This window comes from Anolis sagrei, chromosome 3 (assembly GCF_037176765.1).
Source record: "Anolis sagrei isolate rAnoSag1 chromosome 3, rAnoSag1.mat, whole genome shotgun sequence".
In the NCBI taxonomy this organism is placed as follows: Eukaryota; Metazoa; Chordata; class Lepidosauria; order Squamata; family Dactyloidae; genus Anolis; species Anolis sagrei.
This window is the reverse complement of record NC_090023.1, coordinates 50,950,753-50,965,544: the sequence shown is the minus strand read 5'-3', so window position 1 is coordinate 50,965,544 and position 14,792 is coordinate 50,950,753. Positions and strand designations below refer to the sequence as shown.

The following is a 14,792-nucleotide window of genomic DNA, read 5'->3' as shown; positions in this document are numbered from 1 at the left end:
ATCTCATTAATATATCCAGAAGATCTTTTGACCTCATGTTAATTTAGGAGGCATGTGGGATTGCTGTAACTGCTTGAAATCAAGTTGCAAATCTATCTTTACCAGAAAAACTGTGGTGACTAATTTTTAATAGTATGTTTTCAAATTGCTTTTTCTTTTGCTGATAAATTACTATTTTGTCCTTATACTAGATAAATTTAGTTTATATTGTGACAATTAGTTTCCATACTCTATAAAATGCATGTGCATAATGTGAAATGTAATGTTATATCCCTTTGTGTCACAGTTACCGAATGTTTTCCACCATAAGTAGTAGGCCTGGGTAACAATGGAAAAATTTGTTTCTAAAATCGATTCTTTTTTTGGGCTTTTTGCGTTTCGATTTTAAAAAGAATTCCGAAATTTTTCTTTTAAAAAGTTCGATATTTACGAAATTTCGTAAATGTTAAAAAAATTACGAAACAATAACGAATCGATTTCGAAACAATAACGAATCGATTCGTTAATGGTGGACGCGACCGCGCAATACGCTAAAAAACCTCCAAATGGGACAGGGGGAACTTCTGAAGCTTCCCTCTCCCTCTGTTGTTGACTGTTGGTGTGATATTATAATTTTTTTTCACGAATTAAACAAAAAACAACTATAAAACTTGCCCCAGACATGCGGAAATAATAACGAAATGACTTCAAAACGATAATGAAACGAATACATAACGAATCCGAAACAATTACAAAACGAATTTAAAAATTCGTTTCGTTTTTAAGTTGCTCCAGAATGGTTCGTTATCGCTTCATTATAAAAAAAATAATGAATTTTTAACGAATTACGAATTAACGAAACGAAACCGCCCAGCCCTAATAAATAGCCCTATCCAAAGTCCAAGGGACAAATTCAGGAAGAAAAAGAAAGGAGAAAAAAGCACAGACATTCTGTCTGGTTAACAATCATTGGAAAAGAAAGAAAAAAGAGAAAGCTGGTTAGCATTCTGTTCCTAATGCTGATTCTTGACTAATGACTTTGGTGTCAAAATGAGCTGAGATTGACAATGTGGTTCAGCTGAAAGAGAAAACTAGAAGAGTGCTCTAGTTTCCTTGGAAAGTTCAGATGTACTACTTTTGCCTTCTCCTTGCACACAAGGAGCTAATTAGCTTGTTTAGGGAACTGATAATTTTATTCTTAGAATATTGTAACCTCTCCTTGCAAGCAGACATTAACTATCTTCCTATATCAGCTGATTCTCCCCATCTGTCACAGTTGATTTTCTCACTTGGTTTTAATGAACCATGAGGGGCAAGAATCCAATACACAAATAAGTGCATAAGGTGACCAAGCACTTTGTTCATGTCCCCGGGCCTCACTAACTGAAACTCATCCATCAAAATTGAACAAGAAAGTACTCTGGAATTCAGTTTACATCTTGCAACAGTGGATACTGCAGGGAATTTTGTACTTAAAATGCTTTGTGAAGAATGAACACCAGGCTTGGATGGCCTCACAATATTGAATTACCCAGAAAAGTTACATACATTTCTGATAAATGTCCCATTAAACTTTGACTTGCAGGATGACTCCCCTATAGTTTCTCTTACCCTTTGCCAATGCAGAAATCACCATTATCTATTAGTTGGTGAGATGATGTCCACGGAAGACCAAGCTCTATCCACTTTTTAAGATCTGTAAATTACGGTCTTCTATTGAGAGAATAGCTGTTATCTGTTCAGCTAGGTGAGTGTGCTAGGAGCTACCCTAGTTCTAGTGACTCTTGTAGCAACTTGAGAAGATCCGTTTTTTCTGTCATGTCTCCCTTAACATGATCCTTTCCCTGATCTGAGTGATCTCAACTTGAAGTTCTTTACTGGATCCAAATTAGAGCGACCTTACTTATTCAACTTGACCTATTTAGCTTGAAATGATTTACCATATTTACTCAAATCTAATGTTCAACTTTTTGGCTTGTTTTTCAAAAATTGAGATGTACATCATCAGGGTGAGAGTAGCAAACTCACCAGCCTCTTCAAGCCCTTCTCCTTCGTCTCCCAGCTGATCCTCTTCCAGCCATTTCTCTCCTGCTTCCCAGCTTGAGAAACAGAGGAGAAAGTGCACCCTCCCCAAGCCATTTCTTCCATTGTTCCCCAAGCTGAGGGCAGAGGAGAAATGGGGCCCTTTCCTTCCTCAAGCTAGTTCTCCTCTGAGAATAGTCAGAAGCTGAAGCCAAACCTTGGCTATAAACTACAAAGCCCAGCCTTCTTCCCCAGCTGGGAGAAAGAGGGGGGGAGGGGGCGGGAAAGAAAGAAGAGAGAATCAGAAGCTGAAGCCAAAAGACTTGGCTTGGGAAACTTCAGAAGCCCAGCCTTCTTTCCCAGCTGGAAGAGAGGAAGAGGGGAGGGGTAGGAGAGGCAGAAACTGTTGTCCAATGGGGCTCCACAAAGTGATTTTTCCAACTCCTTCTCCTGAAATATAACTTAAAATTGAAGGTCTCCCTTTCAAACATTAACTAATACTAACCTTGCTTAGTTTTCAAAATCAGGTAGGACTTTCCTGCCCAACTTTAAATCCTGCAGAGTGAGCCCAGGACTTCTTTTTTCCGAGAATGAGAAAGCCCCTTCCTAAACTACAAGTACCAAAATCCTGCAGGCACAGACTCTAAATCCTATTTTGGGGTGATTACCTTTGAAGTAATCAAAACAAGAATGATTGACAACTGGAAAATAGAGGGAGAAAATGTGGAGGCCGTGACAGACTTTGTATTTCTAGGTGCAAAGATTACTGCAGATGCAGACTGTGGCCAGGAAATCAGAAGACGCTTACTTCTTGGGAGGAGAGCAATGTCCAATCTCAATAAAATAGTAAAGAGTAGAGAATGACACTGGCAACAAAGATCCGCCTAGTCAAAGCCATGGTATTCCCTGTAGTCACCTACGGATGTGAGAGCTGGACCTTAGGGAAGGCTGAGCGAAGAAAGAAAAATTCTTTTGAACTGTGGTGTTGGAGGAAAGTTCTGAGAGTGCCTTGGACTGTGAGAAGATTCAACCAGTCCATCCTCCAGGAAATAAAGCCCGACTGCTCATTGGAGGGAAGGATACTAGAGACAAAGTTGAAGTATTTTGGCCACATCATGAGGAGACAGCAAAGCCTAGAGAAGACAATTATGCTGGGGAAAGTGGAAGGCAAAAGGAAGAGGGGCCAACCAAGGGCAAGATGGATGGATGGCATCCTTGAAGTGACTGGACTGACCTTGAAGGAGCTGGGGGTGATGACGGCCGACAGAGAGCTCTGGCGTGGGCTGGTCCATGAGGTCACGAAGAGTCGGAGACGACTGAACGAATGAACAACAACAAACCTTTGAAGTATTTAGTCCCCATATTTCCTTTCAGTAGGTAAGGGGAGTGCACTTTTTGCAGCTGTGCATTACATTTGCCAGCAAATATGTTTTTTGGTTTCAGGGTTTTGTAAATTGAGGTGCACATTACATTTGATGGCGTACTAGATTCGAGTAAATGAGGGTACTTTAATCAGATCCGTCAACTAGAAGCTCTTTCCCCTGATGAGCTAAAAACTTTAGTAAACTCAATACTAATTTGTTTATACAGCCAGTCCTCCATATTTCCTGGGGTTGAGGGCATAAGATCCTTGTGAAAATGAAAAACTCTGAGTAAAAAAAGCAATTTTTTCCCTGAGTGAAAATTTTCCCTAGGAATTTCTTGGTCTCCCAGCATGACTCTATTGTCGGCTTCAGCTGGAAACTGACTATATGATCACACTGGACATCCTAGAGATTCCTAGAGAGAATTTTTTCAGTCAAATCCATGAATAATCAAACCTACAAAAATCAAACCCACAAATATGGAGGGCCAACTATGCAACTTCAAGCCATCAAGTTATCATGTCAGACAAAGGGAAGCATTTCTACACATAACATTTAGTTGTGGACTTTATTGCCACAAGATGTAGTGGTGGACATAGTTGTAAATGACTTTAAAAGGGTGTTAGAGAAATTCATAGTAGATATATCCAACAATGGTGATCAGTCATAGTGGCTATATACTACTGTATAGCCAAGATTCAGGATCAGGACCAGAATACCTTTGATTAGCAACCTCTGGAGAACAATCAGAAGGGGGGCTCTCTTTTCAGAGATACCTGGTAAGCCATTGTGAAAAACAGGACAGTAATATGATTTAGCAGTTTTAATGATATTTTACTCTTTAGATGGATTTTGGAGATTTTACCCCACTGAATTGCTCATGTTCTAGGACAGTGGTTCTCAACCTGTGGGTCCCCAGGTGTTTTGGCCTACAACTCCCAGAAATCCTAACAGCTGGTAAACTGGCTGGGATTTCTGGGAGTTGTAGGCCAAAAACATCTGGGGACCCCAGGTTGAGAACCACTGTTCTAGGAAAACAGGACCAATATTTTAATATTTCCATTGATTCACATCAACCTGATAAAGGTATGCTAAATAAAACAAATTAAATGCTTAATATTGCCATAAAATAATACATCAAAGTGTTATTCTAATCCTAACTATAAATTATAATCTAGGTAACAATCTCCAGGCAAAGATGTTAAGAAGCTAATTAAGAGTTAATTAACACAATTTGCAAATATGAATAGCATGTTAAGTCCCATCTTAAATCTTGCAAATTATGCTATACTATTTTAAATGGCAATGCTTGAAATTTCATCAATTTGCAAAATGTTGCAATGCTAGCAAAGTCTGTAGAGCACACCTGTTTCACCAACTGCACCAAGAAAATGCTAGTGCTCTGTGATAAATGTGCTTATGTCTGAATTCTCTTTCTTCAATTTGACAGAAAGAGCACTCTAAGACCTCATCAGACGGGCAGGGGGAAAAGGTTAAAAGTGGAGGGAACTGTCCTCCTTCATTCCCTACATCATTCTCTTGTCTTTTGGGATGTTCAACCATCTCACTTTGTTTCTCATCATTTACCACACTTTCCCCACTTCCTCCATGTTTCTTCCAATTTAAAGTCACGTAGCACCCAATTCCTGAAAACTTTTTCAAATGCTAGCAACATGGACTCTCAGGGGCATCCACTACAAATGGCAGTGCATTGCGGAATGGCTTGGCCCCCATGGGACAATGTTTTGCAGCGCCTGAGAAGTGAGAGAAGATGCAGAGAAGACTATATCTGATGAGGTTCCTAGAATTCAGTTCACTGAACTGAAGCAGAAAAACTTAGGCCCCTTCCACACAGCTGAAGAGAATCCCATATTATCTGCTTTGAACTGGGATATATGGCAGTGTTGACTTAGGGCTCTTTCACATAGCAATATAACCCAGAATATCAAGGCAGAAAGTCCCACAATATCTTCTTTGAACTGGGATATCTGTTTCCATACTCCATACAGCTGTTTGGAAGGAGCCTCAGATAACCCAGTTCAAAGCTGATATTGTGGGTTATTCTATCTTGATATTTTGGGTTATATGGCTGTGTGGAAGGATTCTTAGAAATACAGAATTTCAGAATCACAGCTTTGGAAGGGAATATGTAACTAAAGCAATTCTGAGAGACGGCCATCAAATGTCGGTTTACTAATTTTAAAGATTTTTTTTTCAACTTAAGCACATGTTAGCCTACACTGGGGCTTTAATGCCCCATTTTACTGTCACAGCACAATTTTGGGAAAAGTAGTTTAGAATGAGGCTTTTGAATACTCTCCTACAGAGGTCCCTGCCTTCCCAAACTACATTTCCTGTAATTCTGCTCACACCAGAAGAGTGGGGCTCCAATCTCTTGGTTTCAGATTGTGAATCTTCATCACATAAGGACATGTTAAAAGTATCACAGCTGGTAGTTAATATTAAGAATTATTTTAGTCTTAATAATCATCTCAATATAGGAGAGGAGCTCACAGTGGTGGCAGAACTGAAGATTGACAGGTCGTAGGCTCGAATCCAGGGACAGCACAGATGAGCTCCCTCTGTCAGCTCTGGCTCCCCATGCGAGGAGAGAAGCCGCCCACAAGGATAGTAAAATATCAAAATATCTGGGCATCCCCTGGGCAATGTCCTTGCAAATGGCCACACCAGAAATGATTTGCAGTTTCTCAAGTTTCCCCTGAAACAAAAAAAGTATAGTAGTGTTGCTTTCACAGGCACATAGCTACTAGCCTCACACACCACTGACAAATAATGTTTATTTGTTGGCTGGTATTTCCAACAAGGAAATGGGTAGGGAAAAGGTGGTTGATGTTTATTGTATTGAACTTTGAATAATAGCTGTTGTGATCATTTTATTTTAATATAACTTTGATATCAATATATTCTGTCTGGAATATGTTGATTTTAATGTCTATTCCTATTTTATTACTATACACCTGGCATATATTCTAATCTTCAGAAAAGTCAGTTCCACTTATTTGAAATTCACATATTTTGAATTTCAATCCAAAACCACAAAACATTTGATAGGACACAAGAGTTTTACATACAAAAATTTATATTCAAAATAATTTGATCAAAAAAGGCAACCCTTCTTGTCATTCCTGCAAAAAGCCAGGGCATATTTGGGATTCTAAAGAATGAATGAAGCCAATGCTTCTGATGGAGGATAAGGAAAGCTACTCTGCTAATCTGAAGGAAATCGTTACACATGGAATATTATTGAAATATTTCTTGTACAGATACACAAAAACATTTTGTGTAATTCACATACCTGTAGATCACAATTACTGTATAACTCTGAAATGTTTTAATGGCGTAGCCTGAGGGACCATGACATGTGGTGGGTTGGAGTGATGTGCTTTCATTCAGAGACTTTGTAGTTTAAAGTCATCAACAAGAGTGTCAGAAAGCGTATGGATAAAACATTAAGGAAATTCTATGCTCATGTTTGCAAAAAAGCTGACTACAGTTTGTAGTAAACACAATCAATAAACATTTCAGCAACAGCAAGAAGTTTGAAAGTAGAGAGTGTTTACATGTCTGTTTTTAAAGAAATTGGCTTTGGGTCCTAGTCTGCTGGGTGTTCACTGCACATGCATAAACTCATTTCAAATAGGATTTGCTGAAAATGCAATTTTTCCACCATTGAAAATTACTTGTAGACTAGGTCTACAAAAATTTTAACATGTCATGGTATTACAAATTGGCAAGAACAAATTATATATGATACTGCCACATGTAGCTTTTAACATTGTCTTCGGAAAGCCATGAGTATTTTGCATATGTGAGAAATTATGCAATATTTGTGGGACCACTGTTATGAATATATTTATTTTTATTTACAGTATTTATATTCCACCCTTCTCACCCTGAAGAGAACTCAGAGCTGATCACAGAACACATCTATGGCAAACATATATGTGAGGCAGCATAACTTCCTTTTTAAAAATGTGCGCCATTCAGTTGGTTGAAGACGTAGCAGAGTGCTAGTGGTCTCGTTCGAGAGGCGGGAGTATAAAGTTTTGTCCTGACACAGTTCAGTCGCCATTATGCATTGGAACAGTGAGGAGCGTGCTTTTGCTGTTGAGGCCTACTTTTTGAGCGGATTTGGAGTGGCCGGCCCGCTCTCCAGATTTGGCCCCTTGTGATTTTTTTTTAAAATCCTGTGTTTATGTGAACCGTCCAAGGACCCTACAAGATTTGAAGATCAACATCCAGGAAGAAATTGCCAACATAATGCCTGCTATGCTGGCAAGAGTCATGACAAATGCCAGAAATTGGTTTACTCAGTGTATGGAGAATGGAGAATTGGGGACGTCACCTACTATTCATCTTCAAAACTACGTAAAACAAAACTTTAGGTTTTCGCCTACATTATAAAAAAATAAAAAATTCTGATTCATACAATGGGTTTTATTAAGTTTGAAAAAAGGAAGTTATGCTGCATCACCCTGTACAATTACAATTATTTATTTATTGTGTCGGGGCAACCAGACAATTGTATTACATTTCTAACAGAACAAAACAAACAAACAAACAAACAGACAAAACACAAAATTTGCAAGCTTGGTAGTTGATTAAATGTCCTTTGACCAGTATCTGGCCACTTTGAGTGCCTCTGGTGTTGCTGCAAGAAGGTCCTCCATTGTGCATGTGGCAGGACTCAGGGTGCATTGCAGCAGGTGGTCAGTGGTTTGCTTTTCTCCACACTCGCATGTCGTGGATTCCACTTTGTAGCCTCATTTCTTAAGATTGGCTCTGCATCTTGTGGTGCCAGAGCGCAGTTTGTTCAGCGCCTTCCAAGTCGCCGAGTTTTCTGTGTGCCCAGGGGGGAGCCTCTCATTTGGTATCAGCCATTGGTTGAGGTTCTGGGTTTGGGCCTGCCACTTTTGGACTCTCGCTTGCTGAGGTGTTCCAGCGAGTGTCTCTGTAGATCTTAGAAAACTATTTCTTGATTTAAGTCATTGATGTGCTGGCTGATACCCAAACAAGGGATGGGCTGGAGATGTCATTGTCTTGGTCCTTTCACTATTGGCTGCTACTTCCCGGCGGATGTCAGGTGGTGCAATACCGGCTAAACAGTGTAATTTCTCCAGTGGTGTAGGGTGCAGACACCCCGTGATAATGCGGCATGTCTCATTAAGAGCCACATCTACTGTTTTAGCGTGGTGAGATGTGTTCCACACTGGGCATGCATACTCAGCAGCAGAGTAGCATAGCACAAGGGCAGATCTCTTCACTGTATCTGGTTGTGATCCCCAGGTTGTGCCAGTCAGCTTTCGCATGATATTGTTTCTAGCACCCACTTTTTGCTTGATATTCAGGCAGTGCTTCTTGTAGGTCAGAGCATGGTCCAAGGTGACTCCCAGGTATTTGGGTGCACTGCAATGCTCCAGTGGGATTTCTTCCCAGGTAATCCTCAGAGCTCAGGATGCTTGTCTGTTCTTAAGGTGAAAGGCGCATGTCTGTGTTTTAGATGGATTAGGATCAGCTGGTTTCCCCTGTAGTAGTCAGTAAGGGCACCTATGGCTTCGGAGAGCTTCTATTCTACCATCTCAAAGCTCCCTGCTTGAGCAGTAATGGCATGATCATCAGCATAGATGAAACTCTCTGTCCCTTCTGGCAGTGGCTGGTCATTTGTGTAGATGTTGAACATGGATGGAGCAAGCACGTTCCCCTGAGGCAGGCCATTCTTCTGTTTCCACCATCTACTTCTCTGGCCCTGGAACTCAACAAAAAAGCTTCTGTTTTGTAGCAGGTTTCCTTTGAGGCGGGTGAGGTGGTAATCCTTTGTGATATTATACACTTTCCTCAGGAGGAGGCAGTGGTTTACAGTATCATAAGCCGCTGACAGATCTATGAAGACAGCTCCTGTGATCTGCTGCCTTTCAAAGCCATCTTCTATGTGCTGAGTCAGGTTCAGCACTTGCGATGTGCAGCTTTTGCCTTTCCTGAAGCCAGCTTGCTGTGGAATTAGACAGGGGTCTATTTTTTCCATAATTCTATGCAAAATAAGTCTCCCCAGAACTTTGTAGAGGTGGCACAACAGGGAGATTGGTCTATAGCTTTTTGGATCATTACGGTCTTTGCCTGGCTTCAAGATGGCGATGACTCTTGCTTTCCTCCAGATTTTGGGGATCGGACAGGATGCAGTGCAGTTGTTCATCAGCTCCAGCAACCAGCACCTTGCTTTTAGACCAAAGTTCTTGATTTGTTCCATCCATAGATCATCCAGGCCAGCTGCTTTGCCATTTTTACATTTATTGAGAGCCATGTCCAATTCAGTAGATGTAAAGGGTTCATGAAGGTTGTACAATGACAAGACAGACAACATAGATGGTATATGTAGGCTTTCCCATCTTTCGGCATCTTGAAGGCTGTGCTCGGTTCCAGCCACCAGGGGAGGGTTGCTTATATAATTCATAAGATTTATGATTAACATGTGGAAAAATTGCCTAGATACAAATACAGCCACATGTACATACATACATACATATTCACAAACTCAAAGACAAAAGGGTCAATAAAATCATAAACTGCAAACTGGAAAAGCTGCAATAAATTTGGCATGAGCAGGCATGCAGTAAAGCATCATTTTGATGCAGTAATAAAGGAAGTTTTACTGTATTGAAACAGAATATATTCCAGGTAAAGAACCAATTGCATACTCATTTAAATATTGTTGTGATATAGACAATAGACCACACTTCATTAAATATTTATAAAATAATCTACAATGGGGGTTCACCTAATGGAAAATCTGTGGTTGATGCCAGGGGCCTACCCACGTTCTCTTCCCCTCCCCACCACAAGGTGAGACATTTTGGCTCCACCACCAATAGCCATCTTGCTACTTGGCAGACCTGCCCCGTGTCATAACTCATCCTCTGGAGTCCAAACATGGAAATGAACTGTATTAACTGCTAGACAACTCCAACTAACTGGTTCTTGCTGACTGGAGTGTAGGACAGATGAAAAGCAATCCAAATGCTGGCAGTACAGATGCAACGCCTAACTAAATGTGCCCTGTGTGCCCCTCAGATCATTTTCAGGCCTTTTTAATTAATTTATTTATTTGATGCATTTATTAACCGCCATTCTCAGCCCTTTAGGGTGACTCATGGCGGTGTACACACATATAAAAGACAATTTACAAAGAGGCAATTACAACAACATATAAACTACATAACAATTACAAAAACTACACTAAAAATCCGCTTCGTCTCATAGTGGAATCATAACCAATCTCATATTCCTTGTTCCATTCCAGTCATCTTTACCACATTGTTATAGCACTTAATTAAATGCCTTCTCGAACAGCCATTTCTTGAGGCTTTTTCGGAAGGACATGAGGGAGGGCGTTGTCCACTTTATAAGAAACCCATTGTCCACTGTATAAGAAACTCCAGAGAACATGGTCAATTTTAACTAAGGATCCCATCACTTCCACTCAGGTAATCACTGTTGTTAGAATCAAATATAAAACATGTGATCCCCTCCTTGTCTCTTCTACCTCTGCAGAAAGAAATTGTCTGCAAGGCAAGTGAGAAATTTGTTTGGCCTTATTTTCTTGGCAGAGTTTGATTTCCAGGAAATAATGGGAGACTTGAACTCCCCCATTAGTAACACTTTTATAAAATCATAGAATCATAGAGTTGGAAGAGACCTCATGGGCCACCCAGTCCAACCCCCTACCAAGAAGCAGGAATATTGCATTCAAAGCACCCCTGACAGAATATTTGCTTTATTTTTACTCCACCTTTCTCCCCATGGGGACTCAAAGGTTTATAGAAAGAGATGTGGTCCTTCAGATAACCTGAACCAAAGCTTTATAAATCAAAACCAGCATTTTAAATTGTGCCCAGAAATGTATTGACAGCCAGTGGAGCTGTTGCAACAAAGGAGTAGTGCATTTCCTTTAGCCACCCCCATTGAACCCAGTATGTACTACAGACCTCATTACTTGGTATCAAACCTACAATTTAAATGCATTCATTTCAATTAGCAAAAAAAATCTATTCTGGATTATTTGGAAGACAAATTGTATTCTGTCTTCTTTGTTCACTAAAATCCATAGTTAGAAGACACCATGTTCAATCTAATAATATAACAGATTGTGAACATCATCTATGTCACATTAAACCCAAAGAAATATTTGCCTTTATGTTCATTAAAAACTGAACTACAGCTCAAGTGGTTAAACAGAAACACAACATAACAGAAGAAAAATTGCATTGGGATGCAATAAAGAATAATTCCCTTACCATGGCAGGACCCATCCACTTCTTCATATCCAACACTGCAGATGCACCTTCCTAGAGGTACAAGCCAATCTCCATCTGCTCCACAATATAATTTTGGAGTGTCCCGTTCCTCAGCACTCTTCACACAGGAACCTCGTACTTCCACTAAAGAGGAAGAATCAACCCTTGGAATAGTGTCAGGAAACATTGCCAAGTTCCGAACAGTGAAAGGACACTTTTTGTAGTAAACACGGACAGACACCAAAGCAATGCATGCACCAATGTCTTGGAAAGCAAGAAAAAATCCTTTCCTGTTTATTGGTCCCACTTCACGAACTTCTGTGTTCAGTTTAAGGATGCGATCACCCAAATCCATCTGAGTAAAGCTCTCGTCAGCTGCAATAGTATCAATTTTACTGTACTGGTTTGGCTTGAATTTAATTCCATGGGATTCATCGGATTCCAAGTAGTAGAGGTTAAATGTTTCTTTGCATGTCCCCAATACCCATGGAATGCTGTTGCAGTCCCTCAGTGTAAACTTCATTTCCACATAAATTTTCTGGGCTGCATCACGGGAAATCCAATTTGTGCGAAGCCAGTTGTTCTGGTTGGGTTCCATAACATTACATACCTGGTAAGTGTGGATGGGGCGATTATATTCATCCATTTCTGTTATGGCATCCCACTGGAAAAAAATAGTATATTCATTTAAAATTGCCCTCATATGCATAGAAATTATAAATACATGAAATAATTCAATTGACTTGAACATAGAATTAGCACTGTAAGAAAAAATATATAAATAAATATCAAGAACGAAGACAATGGGATAGATTAAGGCCTTTATTATTTTATTGTTTGTTACTCTATTTGAAGGGTGTGTCACCTCAGGATACCTTAAATAAAGACTTGATCATGTAGATTCATAACATATTCATTTGTCTTCATAAACCATATCTGTCCAAATTTATATGTAGTCAATTTCAACTGATACACTGTGTATGGAAGGAGTGACCAATATACACTCTATAACTTCGGAAGGAGTGACCAATATACACTCTATAACTTCGGAAGGAGTGACCAATATACACTCTATAACTTCGGAAGGAGTGACCAATATACACTCTATAACTTCGGCTCTCCAAGTGTTTTGGATTTCAACTTCCACAACTCTTAACAGCCAGTAGAGTGTTAGGAATTGTGGGAGTTGAAGTCCAAAACACCTGGAAAGTCCAAGTTTGCCTATGCCAGCTCTAGAATCATAGAATTGGAAAAGGTGTCATTGTTCTGTTGCCAGTTCTCTTACTGTTAATTAGTTCCTTCTAATCTATATATATATAAATGCTCATGTTGTTGCGAGTGGCTTAAAAACAAAAGAACCGCTGGGCCAATACCCACAAAATTTCTCACCATACAAGGTGTGACCATCAATAATAAAAAAATAAAAACTGAAAACAACTTACAAATCCTTAATAAAAGGAGAAGCCAACAGAGCGCATGCATGCAGCTATGGGGGGAGCGCACGTGCATGTAAGAGCTCCTTCATCGTCTCGTGATGGAACTTGTGGCAGCAACGACGGCTGGGCCTCCTGGAGCCAGCCACAGCTCCACCAAAATTTAAAATCTGAAACACCAGCCTGACCGACGGAGACAGAGGGGCCTCTTCCTATTCACTTCCTCAAGGCCTCTTCGAGCCTCCAGCGAGGGAGCAGAAGCAGGAGGTGGCTTCTCCACTCCTTCGCCGTGCTGCTGGTGCTGAGCCTGCCATAGCAACTGCGTCTCGGAGAGGCCTGCCCGCCTTTCCCAGGAGCAGTTGCAGGCAGAGAGGACTCCTGCTTCTGACCCCTCCGTCACCAGAGATTTGGGTCTCACCACACAGCCGTTTCGGGGTCAGGCATCCTCTCTCCCTCCCTCCTACTCTCCGTTCCCCCCAAGAGGTCTCCCAGAGGTCCAGCACCAAGCCCCACCCGGCCTTCCGCTGCTGCATGCCTCTCTTCCCAAGCCCCGGCGCCTTCCTGGGTAGGCATGGCTCTTTCACACACCCCCCCCCCGGCTTCGCTGTAGCCTATGTGGCAGACACAATGCTGTGATCCTTCCTTCTCTTATCTTCTGGTTTTCCTCCCTCCCCTCCCCTCCCCTCCCATCCTTCCTTCCCTTCCTTCCTTCCTTCTTTCCTTCCTTCCCTTCTTCTCCTTATCCTCTGTCTTTCTTTCCTTCCTTCCTTTACTTTCTCTTCTGTTTTTTGTTTCCTTCCTCCCTTCCCTTTCCTTCCCTTCTTTCCTCTTCTGTCCTACCTTTCCTTTCCTTTCCATTCTTCCCTTCTTCACCTTATCTTCTGTCCTTCCTTCCTTTACTTCTCACTGTTATATTCTACCCTTTCTTTCCGTCCTTCCCTTCCTCCCCTTCTGTTTTTCCTCCCTCCCTCCTATCCTTCCTCTTCTTCCTTCCTTCCTTCCTTCATTTCCTTCTTCCCCTTATCTTCTGTCTTTCCTTGCTCCCTTCCTCCCTTCCCTCTCTTCTTTCCCCTTCTGTCCTACGTGGGGTGAAAGAGGGACACCCCCCCCCCAAGCAACTCCCAAATGTCCAGGTCTTCCCCAAACTCCACCGTGTTCAAATTTTCCCATATTGAGTTTTCTTCCCAAGTTTGGTCCATATTCATCTTTGTTTTGGTTCACAGTGCTCTCCAGATGTAAGTGGACTGCTATTATTATTGTTATTATTATTATTAACCTGAGGCTGGCTATCTGTCAGGAGTGGTTAGATTGTGCTTCTCCCATTTTCCAAAAGGGACTGGACTGGATGGCCACTTCAGGTCTCTTCTATGCTAGGATTCTTCTTCTATTATTATTATTATTATTATTATTATTATTATTATTATACTGAGGCTGAATGGCCATCTCTCAGGAGTGGTTTGATTGTGCTTTTCCCTTATGCCAGAAGGGGCTGGACTAGATGGCCCTTGGAGGTCTCTTCCTACTATAGGATTCCATCATCATCATCAAGTTGAGGCTGGCCATCTCTTACGAGTGGTTAGATTGTGCTTTTCCCATTTCCCAAAATGGGCTGGACTGGATGACCCTTGGAGGTTTCTTTCTACCCTACCATTCTATTATTCTTATCAACCAGAGGCTGCTTGGCC

The 14,792-nt window shown here is 41.0% G+C and overlaps 1 protein-coding gene across 7 annotated transcripts in view; it reads right to left on the bottom strand.

Moving 5' to 3' along the window:
- EPHA6 (EPH receptor A6) overlaps positions 1 to 14,792 on the bottom strand; it is a 524,480-nt gene that overhangs the window by 386,494 nt on the left and 123,194 nt on the right. For all 7 annotated transcript variants that reach the window (XM_067466660.1, XM_067466661.1, XM_067466657.1 and 4 more), the window contains exon 3: positions 11,675 to 12,338. In XM_067466660.1, coding sequence (XP_067322761.1) covers positions 11,675 to 12,338 — 664 coding nt within the window. The remainder of the gene's footprint in view (positions 1 to 11,674; positions 12,339 to 14,792) is intronic.